This window comes from Seriola aureovittata, chromosome 14 (assembly GCF_021018895.1).
Source record: "Seriola aureovittata isolate HTS-2021-v1 ecotype China chromosome 14, ASM2101889v1, whole genome shotgun sequence".
Taxonomy (NCBI): domain Eukaryota; kingdom Metazoa; phylum Chordata; class Actinopteri; order Carangiformes; family Carangidae; genus Seriola; species Seriola aureovittata.
In genome coordinates, this window is record NC_079377.1 from 9750514 (window position 1) to 9765931 (window position 15418).

The following is a 15418-nucleotide window of genomic DNA, read 5'->3' on the forward strand; positions in this document are numbered from 1 at the left end:
ATAAACTCACGTAAAGGCTTTGTTGAGTGTCTGATCTGTTGTTTTACTGCAGTATTTGGCTGTTTTCAGTATTTCGGGAGCATTTCCACACTCAGTCGGTCCCGCCTTCATGGGATCCCTCTTGTGACGTCGGGAAAGGTAAACTTTTTTTTTTCCCTTTCTAGCTAAATGTGATCGAGGGTCAACAACTCTCCGCACAAGCTGTGTCGAGGCCACCGCAGTGGCTGGTGCGGGTTATTGTCGGAGTTGAAGCTCAGTCCGCTCAGAATCAGAGACGTGGACGCTTGCAGGCTGTAGCGGGACACAGAGCAGCAGAGCGGAGAGCTCACACCGGTCATGGCAAAGAAGTCAACTCCAGGCTGGTTTGCAGTTTTTCTCGCTTCATCGACCATAGTCTTTCTTCTTGTGGGGAGTACGGGCAGCGGTGAGTGCTTTTTTTTTTTTTTTTTTTTTTTGGTGTGTGTTTTTTTTCTCTCTGTCTTCCGTCAACTTCATCTGGGATTTCAGCCTAAAGTCGATAAAGCACAGGGACTATCTGCACGATAGGCTGGAACAGACTTAAAAACCTATTTAATAGCTTTATATTTTTATGTAGGCCGGGGAACTTAAAGGGTTTCTTCATAGATTTTGAGAGAGAAAAAAAAAAAAAAGAAAAAAGAAAAGTCCTGATTTCATAGCTCCAAACGAGTTTATCTGACGGTAGGCCTAACTTCTTTTTAATGATAGTAATAAAATGTGGCATCCGTGACAGCAATAGTCAAGTGGCAGTAAAAACACGCCATAAATACTGAACAGTATTTAAAAACATCAGTGGAAAGACTGTCTTTGTTTTGGTGGCCTAAGTTCACTATTCATGCTTCTATGAATCTAGGAAAAGGTTTAATTTATAAAGTTAGGTCTAAGTGTTCTTTTTTTTATCATTGAAACTGGTAAGTACTCAGACATTTTGTTAATTTATTGAGTAGTCAATCACAGAAAATGAATCCCCAACTATTTTGATCATCATCATCATGTTTTTAAGCATATAAAGCAGAAATCAACTGGGTCCAGGTTCTTAAATGTGAGGATTTGCTGCTTTTCTCTGTTTTGTCTCACTGTAAATCAATAAATAACAAAAAAATCAATTGAATTTGATGGCCATTTTCACTATTGTCTGACTTTCAATTGATTGACTAGTTGATTGGTTGATTAATGAAAATAATCTTTAGTCTTAGCTCTGAACCTTACACATACTCATATGATCTTTGAAAACTTCTTTATGGTGGTTTGTGAATATGAAGATGTGAACACATGGCTAGTTACTTTTGATATAAAGTCTTTGATTCTTATTTTTATATTGTTTACTTAATATATATATATATATATATATATGTGTGTGTATTTGTTTTTTTGTTTTGTTTTTTTATATAAAGCAGAAAACCTATTTTTCTTTCAGCATGCTGGTGTCAGTATAACATACTCTAACATCTTCCCCTATAAACAGCCCAGCATTCTAGGCGCCAGTTTCACCGACCAACCAGGACCTCAGAGCCTCTTGTGATATCTGGCCGTGTTCCAAGGGTTTATCTGACTCCAGATCAGCTCAGACAGCTGCACTTCAAGCCCACCATAGGCTCCATCCAGCTATCAGAGGGCCATGAGACTAAGTTCAACTGCTCAATCGATATCCCAGATGCCAGGGTGGAGCCCACCATCACCTGGGTGAAGAATGGCCAGGACCTGTCAGAGAAGGATCAGGTGTTGATCAACGAGCTCCATACCGTCACAGACGGGGTCACCACTCTCCTCTCCACTGTCAGGTGTGTAAAAACATGATGGTGAAATGTGAAAAGGTGTGAATAGGACGGGCTGAACGCACAGAATGATGTGTCCTCATGTACTGTATTACAGCATTAAGTATGTGCTGAGACTGGATGCTGGGGAATATCGCTGCAGACTGAGTATCGACACCACGACGGTAGAGTCTCAGCCAATCACAGTCGAGGTGGATGGTGAGTTTTCACCTGTTACAAGCATTGTGAGCTTCCTCTTCCTAATTTTTTCAGATACTCTCACATTTCTTTGATCCGTCCGTAGGTCTACCAGCATTTATCCACCAACCTGAGGACTGGAACGTAACAAGAGACACACCTTTTACACTGTTATGTGAGGCGGTTGGACCTCCAGACCCTGTTAAAATCCGCTGGCTCCGTGATGGATTACCTGTTAACAACTCTCATCTCTCTCCCAGCAGCTACCTTGTGCCAGGTGAGACACAAACCACACAGTCTAGTCGTCTTTCTCGCTCTCTCTCTCTCTCTCTCTCTCTCTCTCTCACATAATAACAAATATACTCCCTCCATCTTGAGTTGGTGAAAGCCTCTAAAGAGAAGTGTCATTTCTCGCTGTTCTCCTCACACATCGTTCAACAGATGGTCAGAACACGACTCTGTATAAGTCTGAATAACACCCTGAATCAGACAGAAAGAAGCAGATGATGTGCTTCACGGTTTATCACGGTCATATGAAATTTACACTTAGTTCCTTTATCATTTTTGAGATGCGTTAGTGGAGCTGAGGAAGTCATTTCCTCTGGTAGAAAGACTTGGTTTCATGTAGAAGTGCTCCTTTAAAGTCTGAACAATCTGTGGAGATTCTTTCAAAGTGCTTTTTGATCTAGCTCTGTATTTGTGGGTTGTTTTTTTTTTTTTTTTTTTTTTTAGTAAGAAGAAACTTTTTTACTACAAGAACTTCTAGCTTGTATAAAAAACATTGTAAAAGTAGCGTACCGGAAACAACACAGTGCTGCAGCTTATTAACCAATTAACTGCTTTCACTTTGGTTGACATCCTCAGTGATTAAGTGTGGAAACATTCGTCAGCAGAGTTTAAGGGATGTTTGGTTATTGCGCACAGGTGGTCTTACTCAGCTTGCATCACTTTGTCGATGGTTTCTAGTCTGCCTCGTCTCTGCTGCCTCAGCATCTGGACCCTGCTTACTGCTGTGAGATTTACCACCACGCTCAGTGTCACTGGGGCCTCCTGCTTCTTTGCTGAATGGTTAACAGTGGTCATTCATGCATGGACAGTGCTTTTTGTCACACAGCTCTGCTAGCTGTATACTGAATACAATGTGATACGGCTGAATGTCTGATTAAAGCAATATTTTGACATTTTTGGGAAACATGTTTATTCACTTTTTTGCTGACAGTCAGATGAGAAGATTGATACCACTATTTGCCATATATTGCCTATATGGCAAATATCTAGCAGTTGGTTAGCTTAAATAATGCAAATGTGCTACTTACCAACATTTTGAACTGTTGCTTTTAAAATAGGGCTGCACCTAACAATTATTTACATTGTTTAGTTAATAGTTTTTAAAAAAATGTCTGTCACAGTTTCCCAAAGGATAAGTTTACATATTCAAGTATCTTGCTCTCAAACATCTTTGGGTTTTGCAGTTTAAAACCTGAAGATATGTAGTTTAATAAACCAACACATATTCACATTTTAAAAGCTGGAACCAATGAATTTTAGGCATTTTAGTTCAAAAAATTACTTGACAATTAATCAGTTATCAATTGTTAGCAATTGATTATCTGTCAGTCGACTTATAGCTTAGTCAGCTCTACAGTAAAGCTCCCATCAAAGTAAGAGTGATTTGTTTTCCTGAATACTCTGTAAGTAAAGACTAATTCTAAGAAAATCAGTTCAGGTTTTATTTCCATGTTATACTCTTGAAATTATAAATAGCAGTTATATAGTATTAACCCTTGAGGAACTAGAAAAATTGTTGCCAAAATGTTTTTTTTTTTTTTTTTAAGTGGACTTTCCTTTTATGGCCTCAACTGCCGTCTCCTTGAAAGCAAACATTTGTTATTAGAAGCATAACCGCTCTGCTCTGAATGCTCTAACCCCTTCATCTGCAGCTCGCCGCAGGCTGAGCTCTCCTGCTGCGGCTAGTGAGTTGTGATACGGCCCGAAGCTGAGGGGGTTAAAGGTTCAGAGCTGTGCTTTGGTCCAGCATGTGCAAGGGCCTGGGCCTGGCTTGGGGATGGAAGGCTGCACAGGGAGTCTGTTCGGGGGTTGACCCCGGAGACAAAGAACTCATTGACAGAACGGCCCACTACCCAGCAGGGAGGGGCTGGACACAGAGGCTGGCCGGCTGCAAGCTACCAGGGCTCTGTGCAGGATCAAATATTGGCACAATAAAACAGTGTAAACCCACTCTTCTGCATGCTCACCTCATGCATACCAAGAGTCCAAGGCCCCTTTCTCGCCGAAGGCTGCACTCCATGATATTATTAGAGTGCTTTTGTCATGTGAAGTGGTAAATGATTGTAGGTTTTATTTAAGGAATGTCACTGGTATGCATTTATCCTTGAGGGCATTGCATGTTTATTAAAGAGAAGCAGAAGTAGTAAAGTGAGTTTAATTTGGGTTATGGGTTACGTGCACGTCATTATTTACTTTGTCTCGGGACGGCAGCAGAAGATCTGGGTTAATGTGAACACAAGTTTGGCATTTCAGCCTTGAAAATACAGAAGAAACGACCGGAGCAAAGTGAAAAGGCATTGGCTTAGTTGTAGTAGTAGTTTGAGGCTATATTTGCTGGCTACATATAAAAATGGAAAAATAACATAGACATCTCAGGCAGCTCAGTAAGCTGGAGCGTTCCCAAACCTGATAATTACAGGCTGCTGGATCTACACTGCATTTACTGAATCCCTCTTCTTTTCTCATGTTTCCATTGGAGAGGCCAACCCATCTATTTATTTATTTTTCTTCATTGTTGTTGTTGCGTTTTGTTGTTAATTTACTTGCCAAACACAGCGAAAAAGGAGAAATGGTGCTTGACTTTTGTTCATTTCCCTTTTTCCAAAAATGATATGACATCAAAAGAATGTGCGTAAATAGATTGAGACACACTGGGAATAATCTCTGTCTTTGACCTTAGATTGATACTCAGCTGTAGTTGTTGGGTCAGAGGATCAGTTTGCATCTCTGTTTAATACACATTTATTTTAACAAAAAACTGCTGAGTACATGCAAACACATGTTGCATCTTACTCCTTGAAGCTCTGTTACCATATTTTAACAGGATTATGAGTGGAACATATTGTTCATGTGTTTAGAGAGCAGAGAAGTGGATTATTGCTGCAGGTGGAATCGGAGATTATGTGGACATTATGCTACTTTTTCCACAATCAAAACTTGTCACCATAGGAATCCGTAGTGCCTGACCTCATTTTAACGTGACCATAGCCACAGGAAGGAAACAACAAACTATATGTAGCAACGTCTCCACCTGATGGGGGCTTAGTTTTCCAAACTCAAAAGACAGATTTTGGGGAATTTCACTCTAACATAAAGCTGCCAGTGGCGTTGTGACATTTATAAACTTTTTCCTCTTGTCCCTTTGCTCAAATTATAAGGGTGACCAGTTTCATTTGGGACAACAGTCAAACCTGCTCAGTTCCCACCGTGCCCCAACTCTCTGTTTGCCATGCAGTTTGAAATGAGGCATGTGGTAATTACATTTGCACAGCTTGTCAGCAAATGTGCAGATGTGTTTGCACATTTCTGCCACAATCCTAAACATAAGTTTTATTGAGCGATTTTGATCTGTGTGATCCAACATTTATTTTAGATGTTTCTTTCAGATGTGAGCATAACTTACACAAATGATTCAATCAGACCTATTTTAAGTAGGGATCTATCTCTGTGCAAACAAACGGACTGTGAGCAGTGTTTTAGTGAAAAGTGAAACTGTCGTTACCCCGGTGCCCCGGGGGCAGTGGAAGGCGAACTCATGAGGTTGTGATATTCTGCAGAACGTAAACAAAACATCCCAAGTTGGTTCCAGTCATCTCGCACAGGCTGCTCTGTGATTGGCTTTGTGGAAAGGTTTCCGAGATAGAGACACTGGAAAACAGAGGACAAAAGGGACATTATTTAGCAGCTGTCCCAGTCCCATTCTAACTGGGCAGATCTGGGGCTGTTGAAAGACGGGAATTGTGTGTCCAGGGAAAGAGACCAAGCAAAAGGTTTGTTACCACAGTACATCACACTGGAGAGGCTCAATTTGAGCTTAGTGCATGAGGCACTGTTGAAAGAACTTTGGAGGTTGTACCAAAAAAGTGAGTCATCCCTATCTGCTTCTTGTATCAACGTCAGTCTTCCTTCTCCATTGAGGCTGACATTGCACTTTTGCCCCAGATTCACCTTCGACACAGAGAGAAAATCAGTTAGTCTGTACAAAATGTACATCCTCATGAGGAGAATGTGTCTTGCTGACTTCCTATTAGGGTTTTTCTCCCCAGCATGAAAGCAAAGAAGTAAAGACCTGATGAACCGCTGACCTTGATTTTCCTGAAATATTTTGCGCTATCACGGCCTTGAGGATTGGTTGTTTTGAATTCATGCAACATTGCAGTGCTACATTGTGCCCTCCAATGTGTCAATTGCAGGTGTGGACAAGTACACTCAGTTCAGCTGTGAAGCTCACAACTCGAAGGGTGTCGCCACCTCCAGAGAAGCAAATATCAACATCAAAGGTAAAACTGCGTCCCTGTGGGGCTGTTAGACATTCCAACAAGTTTCAGTGCTGTGCATGCTGAACATTTGCCTCCATATTAGGGAGTTAATAAGGGTTTTTATTATGTTTTTTTAGTGCTTCCTAGTCCTGTGTCTGATGTTACTGTGATGGAAAGTCGGCCAAATAAGTTGATACTGAGCTGGAGCCCTGGTCACGATGGTTTCTCTCCAGTCACCAAATGCCACATCAGGGTAAGCCCGGCATCTGCACACGTAGTGCTGTTGTTTAATGTCCTCAGATTGATCCTCACACTTTCTTTTTTTCCTTCTAAGGTTAAAGAGGTGAGTCGGCGGAAGGGGGAGGTGATGACCACCAGGTTCATCAATGTCACAGTGCCGCCTTTCCAGTATGAAGTCCCCGGGCTGCAGGCCATGACGTCGTACAACATGAGTGTGTCCTGCAGCAACGAGGTGGGAGCCTCTCCTGTCACCATGTGGATCCAGAGCAACACCACAGAGGGAGGTGTGTGGGAACTTGAATTGAATTTTGTTGGCAGTTGATGATGCACCAGCAGATTGAGTGAAATTGCAGCAGATTTTGTAGCAAGAGCAAATAAAAACCCATCCCAGCACAAACACATGCCGGCTGTTTGATTTCAGGAGGTTTAAAAACCATCTTGTGTATTTACTTTTAAGAAGCCTCCTTCTTGTTGTTGCAGAATCCTGTTTAGGTTTAGGAAGGTACCCTACCACATTCCCATGCAAAATGTGTTTACTGTAAGCTTTCTTCAGTCGCAGCACGTAATAACTGGATTTTACGGAAGTTGCGCAAATATCTACTCTGTTTGTGGCAAGTTCCCTTCAAAAGTTGTATCCACTAAACCTCTGTTGTTTTCCTGAGGGGTCACATAGGAAAAAGGAGTGGTCTCTCTGAGAAAACACAAAATTCTTACTGGGTGGAGCTGCTTTCAATTTCCTTCCTAAAGCCATCACAGGGGATATTTTAGTTGAGAGATTGAATATACTGTGCCAGGAAATACATGATTACATTTCAAACTGTAATCAAAGAATTCAATGGAGGGACAGTTTTAGTTTCTCTTTTCCAATTTTTGTTTTTATAGGTTGGCATTCCTTATGAAGTATTTTGAGGTTGTTATAACTCCCAATGATATCTCAATCCACCTGTTTCCCATTTCTTGTCACATTCTCAGTGCCGTCGGTTTATCCCCGAAACGTCACCTTACAGCTGAACGGGTCATCGCTTGTGATCAGGTGGAAGCCTCCGCCGGATGATAAGATAAATGGCATCCTGCGCGGTTATGATGTTATTGTCAGATATGGCTCACAAGAGAAAAAGGTGAGTTTGTCAGCAATGCCATAATTTAATCTAGATAATTTTAGTATAGTGTACACTCAGTTGGATAGCTCAATCTAACACAGTCTAATACAATAAACCCTCCTTCATGAAGGTTATAATGTTCAGTTTTTGTTCAAATTGTTTCATTTGAACTCTAGGGTCATTTTGGAGGATTTAATTTGTGATGCTGTTGAACTTTATTACATTATACAGAGAGATGTTTCCGTTATTTAGTCTACCTCATTGATATAAATACACACACACAGAAAAATTAAACACATGTATTTATACTGATAATATGTATATTAGTATATTATATCATATACAGTGTATTATATATCAGGTAAAGTATGCAATTACTCATACTCATGTTCATGGTTTTGTGTTTTTGAGTTTTTTTGTTTTTTTTTCCCCCATAACAATTACTAATGTATGACAAATATGAAAGGAATGAGTCTTGTATGTTGGGAATATGTGACCCTCCCTTTTGCGGCCCACTGAAGCAGAAGGTCAGCTTCCCTATTATCTGAGAACAACAGTTTTTCCACTGCGCTCAAGAATCGACGAGGCAGGGAAAGTCATTTACAGCAAGTGACTTTTTTTTAAATTTAGATACACTTTTCTAAGAAAACGCACTATTTAATTTAATAACTGCCTTTCTTGTTTATATCAAATGTCCGGTGCATTATTCCAGGATGCTGTTTGTGCGTAGTCTTGCTTCTGTGACTGCATTAGTGCTCTCTAGTACAATAGTGTGTTTCCTGGCCTTCCTGTCTGTGTCAAAGTTGTGAAAGCTGTTATTCAGTGTTTTTATTCATTTGGCACGTGGCCATGAGTCATCACAGACTGAATGGGATATGAATACAACGGGATGCGTACAATAGTCCCAAATATCCATATGTGTTTTCCAGTCAGATGGTGATGTCATTACAAACAAAGACTTTGTAATAGTAGCAGACTCTGGAAATGACTCCTCAGGCTCACCTGCTGCTAAGAAAAATCCTTTTTGTGAAAAAGTCACAGTAAATTCTGATAAAGATGAATTAAGGGGAATAAATGAATTAGAAGAATAAATAGTACTATCAGTTGCTCATAATTTTCTGTGTTTCATGGTAGAAGTCGTAGTGCCCCCATCTGCTTTTGAATTTGAGGTTGATTCCCAAAATTTGTCGAGAAGTTGCTGTTGTGAGAGCATACAACCACATGTAGCCTTTTGTTTGGGGCCACAGACGTGCCAGACCATTAATCATGGGTTCAGCATTCCCCGTCAGACTGTCGGCACATTAGCAAAGCAGAGGAACCCCAGATGCTACCGTGTGGTGTTGTGAAATACAGGACGATGTCTGTCACATGTTCCCTCCCATTGCAGCACATGAACTTATCCAGAAAGTTAGTCTCCTTCCCTTTTTCATTATATACGATAAATACAGATCACCGGGATTTTCCAGAAAGGTTTCATACTCTAAGCGACTACATGAAAATAGCTTTAAGGAACTTTTCAATTTACTTTCTGTTGTGGTACAGATGTGAGTGAACTAAGTGGAAATGTTTTGTTTTTGTCTTTAGAGAAATCCAACCATGACACTATACACAATCCACATTTAAATGATCTCTGTTTTTGTGTGTTATTTCAGACCCACAGTTACACCACCGATGTCGTTGTACCTGTACAGGAATTCAACACAACCTACAGCGTGGAGGTGGCTGCATGCACGCAGGCAGGGAGCGGCATGGTCAGCCCACGAGTCTGGCTGTTTGTGCCAGAGCACAGTAAGCTGCTCTGTTGATTTATCTCTTCATCTTGGAATTGTCAACTTCATAAACTCGCCAACATAGTTCAACTGATTTATTGTACTATTATACTGCCCCATGAACAGATCCAGTAACTATTTACTTGCTTTATTTAGCCATATTGCTAGCGGCGTGGCTGTAGGGATAGCAGCGTCCGTGGAAAGGACACTCAGGATAAATTGCACTTATCTGGTGCTAATTAGCAAATATCAGCATTCTAACATTCTACCACTACATTATAATTGATTTTAGTTAACAAAATATATTAAAGGATCTATCTGTAAGTTTTGCTATTGCTACATAGCGTTAGCATTAACAGCTGTTTACTCACCAGTCTCAAACAAATGTTGCAAGTTCGGCATCAAACTTCATTCCTTTACTCACCAAGAGCTGTGTCCAGTGGTGGAAAGAAACACCAATGTTATTGACTCTATCATGTCTTTTGTTCTGCTGAAGTTAGCACGCTAACCAGCTAGCCCTGGCCTGTTTTGTCATTTTCTGGTGGCAACTCTGTGGTGTATTAGGGAGTATTATAACTCCTGTCGTGTAAACACAAGAACGGCCAAAGCTCTTGTCAAGTGACAATCACCATCACCCAACCAAGAAAGTAGAGAAAAATTACAAACAGCCCCTTTAATGCAAAACGACAGAAGATTACTGCAATTAAATATTCCATTTTCGGTTGTAATGTAATTCAGATATGTAATCTTCAGTTTTGGGTTTTGGATATATCATTTGGTGGATATTGTTTTTCTTCACTTTGACCATGTTCGTCATTTCCTCTCTCTGTCTCAGAATTACCTGTGTCCCCATCTTCCAGCCCTGACACCAGGGCTCCAGACTCTGTCAATGTTGTGCTAGGCGTGGTGTGTGGCATCTGTCTTCTGCTGATTGTCCTCTGGGCGGGTATCTGTGTACACCACAGGACTTCTGAATCTTGGTTTGGGTATGCTGACTTCAATCTTTTCTATTATGTGCAATCACAGTGTTGATTTAAACGCACAATATGTATTTTTCTGCCACAAGGAGTCTCACAAACAAAAAGATAACAAAAGACGGAGTTTGGTGACGTCATGATGTAGTGTGGGATCATGGGCGTTATTGTCTTCATCACAACTATTGTGATTGCATCAGCTTCTCCCGGTTAGGATTCCTTCAGTGTCAATAGTTCAGACTTTTACCAGGAGCTGCAGTATCTCCAAATAAACAGACCAGTTGGTCAAAATTGGTTTATTATATACCAGTTATTAAAACACAGAATAAACCACTTTCACATTAAAAATCTGGAGGATCTGATGCCACTAACAGGCGACCAAATGAAACAGGCCATTACGATGATTTGAACATTGATGTCAAAAATTGGGATAATGTAAGTACACAACTGGACAAAATATATAACATAGTTCTACTTGCATGTAGAGTTTTTAATGCAGAAAAGTAACATAGTATACCTTTAATTACCAATGTTGCTTCAAGTTTGATTGATTGCTTTATCTTTGAAGTATTTGTGACCTGTTTTTCTGCATGGTTCACCTTTCACTCACTCTCTACTCTGATTTAAAAACACAAAAGATTTGATGTTGTTGTTCATTTGGGATTGACACCTGGGGGTGTTGAGTAATCTTCTAGATTATGTTAATAAACTGCCTTTCCTTCCTCTTAATCACCATTGTCACCAGTAATAACCGTGCAGCTGCAGAAAAAGACAACAGTCACATGTTAATCCTCTGGAATTCATTACTATGAAGTCTGTGACTCAGTCTTGCCACTCAGGATATGGACAGGAATGTGTCACAGGCTCCTGCTCAGATAGGAAAACAGTATCTGATCCCATCCAGGAAAGAAACAACTCAGAGGGCTGCCTCACTATGACCACCTCTGCAGCTGAATGTCAGCTTGTGTGTGTGTGTGTGTGTGTGTGTGTGTGTGTGTGTGTGTGTGTGTGTGTGTGATTACAGGGCTAGGAAGACTTCAGTGAAAGGATTAGTTCACCGCTCAGCAATTCTTTTTTTTTTTTTTTTTGCAGGCGGGTGTTTGGAGGTGGAGAAAAGCCGCAGCCTGTCGTGGAGTACAAACCCCAGAGATCCTACAATCGATCAGCCATAGGAGTCACACGTATGTTCTCGAATGTAACTGTGGTGGAAATATTCATGCAGACATTTATGATATCCTGTTTAAGGCACACTTTTATCATGCACAATGACTTGAGTGAGTCCTGTCTACAGTTGGGAACCTTGGTGTTAGTGATGAACTCCAGGCCAAACTTCAGGACGTGATGGTCATGAGGACCTTGCTCTCGATAGGAAAGATCCTGGGGGAGGGTGAGTGAACATTCATTTTTGAGGGTGCAGAGGAAGTGTTATCATATCTAGATTGATACAGATAATAACACACACTGTGCAGACTATCAAGCATTTATGATCTGTTGTAATTCATCAGGTGAATTTGGCTCCGTGGTGGAGGGACATATAAGACAACCAGATGGAACATCAGAAAAAGTTGCTGTGAAGACAATGAAATGTGAGCTTAAATACATCCTTTGGTCATCTTTAAACTATAAAACAAGTAGACTTGCAAACATTTAACTCTTGTGTCTTTCTTCAAACAGTGGAGAGCTTCTCTCAAAGGGAGATTGAGGAGTTCCTGAATGAGGCGGCCTGCATGAAAGATTTCAACCATCCTAATGTGATCAGACTGCTCGGTAGGAGTGATGCACTACCTCTTTAAAGCATTATAGAATCCCACTCCTCTGCTCTGTTCCCTGGTCCATCTTCATTTGCACATCCTTACATTATTTGTGTGCACTGACTTGTCCTCTTTAGGTGTCTGCTTGGAAGTAGGATCAGGAAATTTTCCCAAGCCCATGGTCATTCTGCCATTCATGAAATATGGAGATCTGCATAGCTTCCTGCTGCGCTCACGCCTCGGAGAGAGTCCAATGGCAAGATTTCAGCCAAACACTGAAATACATATATAATATATAATCATTGTTATTATTATGAGACTGTATAATATTAACTTAAATTTGTTTTTTTTACACAGTTCTTGCCCACTCAGACACTCCTGAAGTTCATGGTTGACATTGCTTTTGGTATGGAGTATCTCAGTGGGCGTAACTTTCTTCATCGTGACCTGGCAGCTCGCAACTGCATGTAGGTTGCAGATACAAAAACATTTGTATTAGTCACTTTTAGTTGAAAGGCAAAACTTATCTAGGACTATTTATGTGATTTTCCTTTCCTGTTTTTTTTCCTCACAGGCTGCGCGATGACATGACAGTGTGTGTAGCAGACTTCGGGTTATCTAAGAAGATCTATAGTGGAGATTATTACAGGCAGGGCAGAATAGCCAAAATGCCTGTAAAATGGATTGCAGTAGAGAGTCTGGCAGACAGAGTTTTTACTGTGAAAAGCGACGTGGTAAGCACCTTCATCTGCTCCTGTCTGTTCTCTATTGTCAGTCTTTGGTCATGATGCAAATATGTGAATGTGTCAGGTAAAAAAAAAAACAAAAAAAAACACACTTTGTCTCTTCCAGAAACAATAGTCACTGTGAAACGATGTGCACTCACTGAAAGAAGAACTTGACCCTTCGTCTGCGCTTTCCCTTTTCATTCGTTGCTTTCAGTTGTACTATAATGAATTTCAAAACCTTTTTTCCGAGATTTACACAGAGCAGTCACTCTGAATTTACTCAGCACCCAGTTTTTCTTTTAGGGGTGTGGCAAAGATTTTGTTTTGACAGTCTTGCTCGCATCATTTATCAGTGTGTGGTATCTTTAGGTCAGGTTATCCAGCGTCAGGTGAAAAAAAACTTAAGCCATCTGTTGTGTTGTTGACAAAAATGCACCTGATATGTTTAGTCCCACTTCTGTATCATAAAAATGAAAACTGGAAATGAAATCTGAAAGACAGGGCTGAGGGGATTCACAGTTCTCACACGTTTTAGTGCATTTCAGGTCAGCACTTTAAAGGTAAGGGATTTATTCAGGGAAGTAATTGTATTTCTAAATAGCAGAGAAAGTGACAGTTCATGGCATGCACTATATTATTCGCATGATGTAATGGCATCTGAAATTAATGTTCTTTGTGTTCTAGTGGGCATTTGGCATTACCATGTGGGAGATTGCTACACGAGGCATGACGCCCTACCCTGGCATCCCAAACCATGAGATTTACGACTACCTTGTTGAAGGAAACAGACTGAAGCAACCAACAGACTGTTTGGATGATCTGTGAGTGTTGTCTCTTTGAAACACAAATCTTGAATTTGGGCTGGATTTTTTAGGAGGTAACAGAGTCAAGATAGACTACGAAAGTAAAGCGGGGCCTCGTCTGTCTGAATGGGTGTGATTTTAAAAATTAGAAATTGGAGCTTAATATATTGACAGTTTTAAAAATAAAATTTAAGCTTTTTACGAACAGTTTATATAACTGTTTGTGATTAAATTGCTGTTTGCATGTATTGGAGCTTTTGGAGCTTAAGTTCCATTATATAACCCCCTGGTATGCAGTGCTCTCTTTTTTTCCTTTGTGTTGCAGCAAAGTACATGATAAACTTGAGTACCTGGAAGACGTTTTCCATTTGAACTTGTGATAAACAAGAGATAATGTTTTGACTTTCATCTAGTCCAGGAAACAACTTCAGCCTCAAAAACCTTCACTTTTTAAAAGTTTATGGCTTTGCTCATCACTGCCATCTGCAGTGAAAGTAAAAAAACTGAATACACAACTTACAAAAGTGGAGATTTTCCTGAAATTAATGCCTCTAGTTGTGTCAGCTGCATCCCAAAACGAGGCTTTTAAGCATCAAGATTTATTCAATTATTCATCTTATTAAATTTGTTATTTATATTTTTCAGGTATGAGATCATGTACAGCTGCTGGAGGGCTGATCCACTGGACCGACCCTTCTTTCCACAACTGCGAGAAATGTTGGAAAAGCTCACGGAAAAGCTCCCAGAGTCTTTCAGCAGGGACGATATCATCTATATTAACACCAGCTTTCCTGAAGAGGACCCAGATGGGGAAACACTTCCTGCAGAACGTCCTGTTTTCAGCTCATCCCCTTCCTGCAGCCAACGGGCAGCAGAAAATTCAATAGTCACTGTGGACATTCACGGGAGCCTGGAGGACGAGGATGATGAGAACGATGATCGTTATGTGGTGGTGATCTCCTCTGATCCTTCCCTGAGATCTCCTGCAGTGGACACTCCTCTTTTGTCGAGTGATGCTTTAAGTCAAGCAAATGGAGACATGGTTACTGATGTGACTGGCATGGATCACAGCTCAAGTGACACTTCTTTCCTGCTGTAACAATTGGTACCCAGCAGATTAAAACTGTAATAAAACTGTCACTTTGATTCATCAGTACTAAACCTTTTTGCCTCATTGCACTGGGAGCACCTTGACGTTTCCTTTTTTGTTATATGCTTTACATGGACAGCCAAGATCAGTGTTAGGAATGTTGTCTATGTGTGTGAACATCAAACATGTTCATGCACATGTTCCCATAAGCTTAAGATACACTGAACTGTGAAAGTGTTTACTGTATTGAATTCTTTGTTGCAATGTAAATATAGAAATGTACAAAACATTTATAAAGTGATCATGTTGTATACTGTAAAAATAAATGCTTTATTGACTCATGTGAGACTTGATAATTAAACTGGGAAAGATTTTGCTAAGATTTCTTCACATTTCATCACACTGATAATTATAGAACTGGAAAAAAAGCTCAAATTGTTCACTTA

The 15418-nt window shown here is 40.4% G+C and overlaps 1 protein-coding gene across 1 annotated transcript; it reads left to right on the top strand.

The window, feature by feature from the left end:
- The first annotated feature begins 67 nt into the window (after nt 1–67).
- Nucleotides 68–15313, top strand: mertka (c-mer proto-oncogene tyrosine kinase a). The gene is made up of 19 exons (XM_056395989.1): nt 68–424; nt 1484–1799; nt 1891–1991; nt 2077–2247; nt 6452–6538; nt 6655–6770; nt 6852–7041; nt 7730–7875; nt 9510–9645; nt 10462–10612; nt 11693–11781; nt 11892–11987; nt 12106–12186; nt 12275–12367; nt 12489–12607; nt 12709–12818; nt 12926–13085; nt 13764–13900; nt 14528–15313. Exons 1-19 carry the CDS (start codon nt 337–339, stop codon nt 14979–14981), a joined length of 2841 nt encoding a protein of 946 aa, XP_056251964.1. The 5' UTR covers nt 68–336; the 3' UTR covers nt 14982–15313.
- Nucleotides 15314–15418: the final 105 nt, after the last annotated feature.

Excerpts from the sequence above, each read along its gene's own strand:
- mertka (XM_056395989.1), top strand. The coding sequence starts at position 337 with ATGGCAAAGAAGTCAACTCCAGGCTGGTTTGCAGTTTTTCTCGCTTCA. Across the intron at positions 1,992-2,076 it reads AATCACAGTCGAGGTGGATG|GTCTACCAGCATTTATCCAC; the intron begins GTGAGTTTTCAC and ends ATCCGTCCGTAG. Across the intron at positions 7,042-7,729 it reads GAGCAACACCACAGAGGGAG|TGCCGTCGGTTTATCCCCGA; the intron begins GTGTGTGGGAAC and ends TCACATTCTCAG.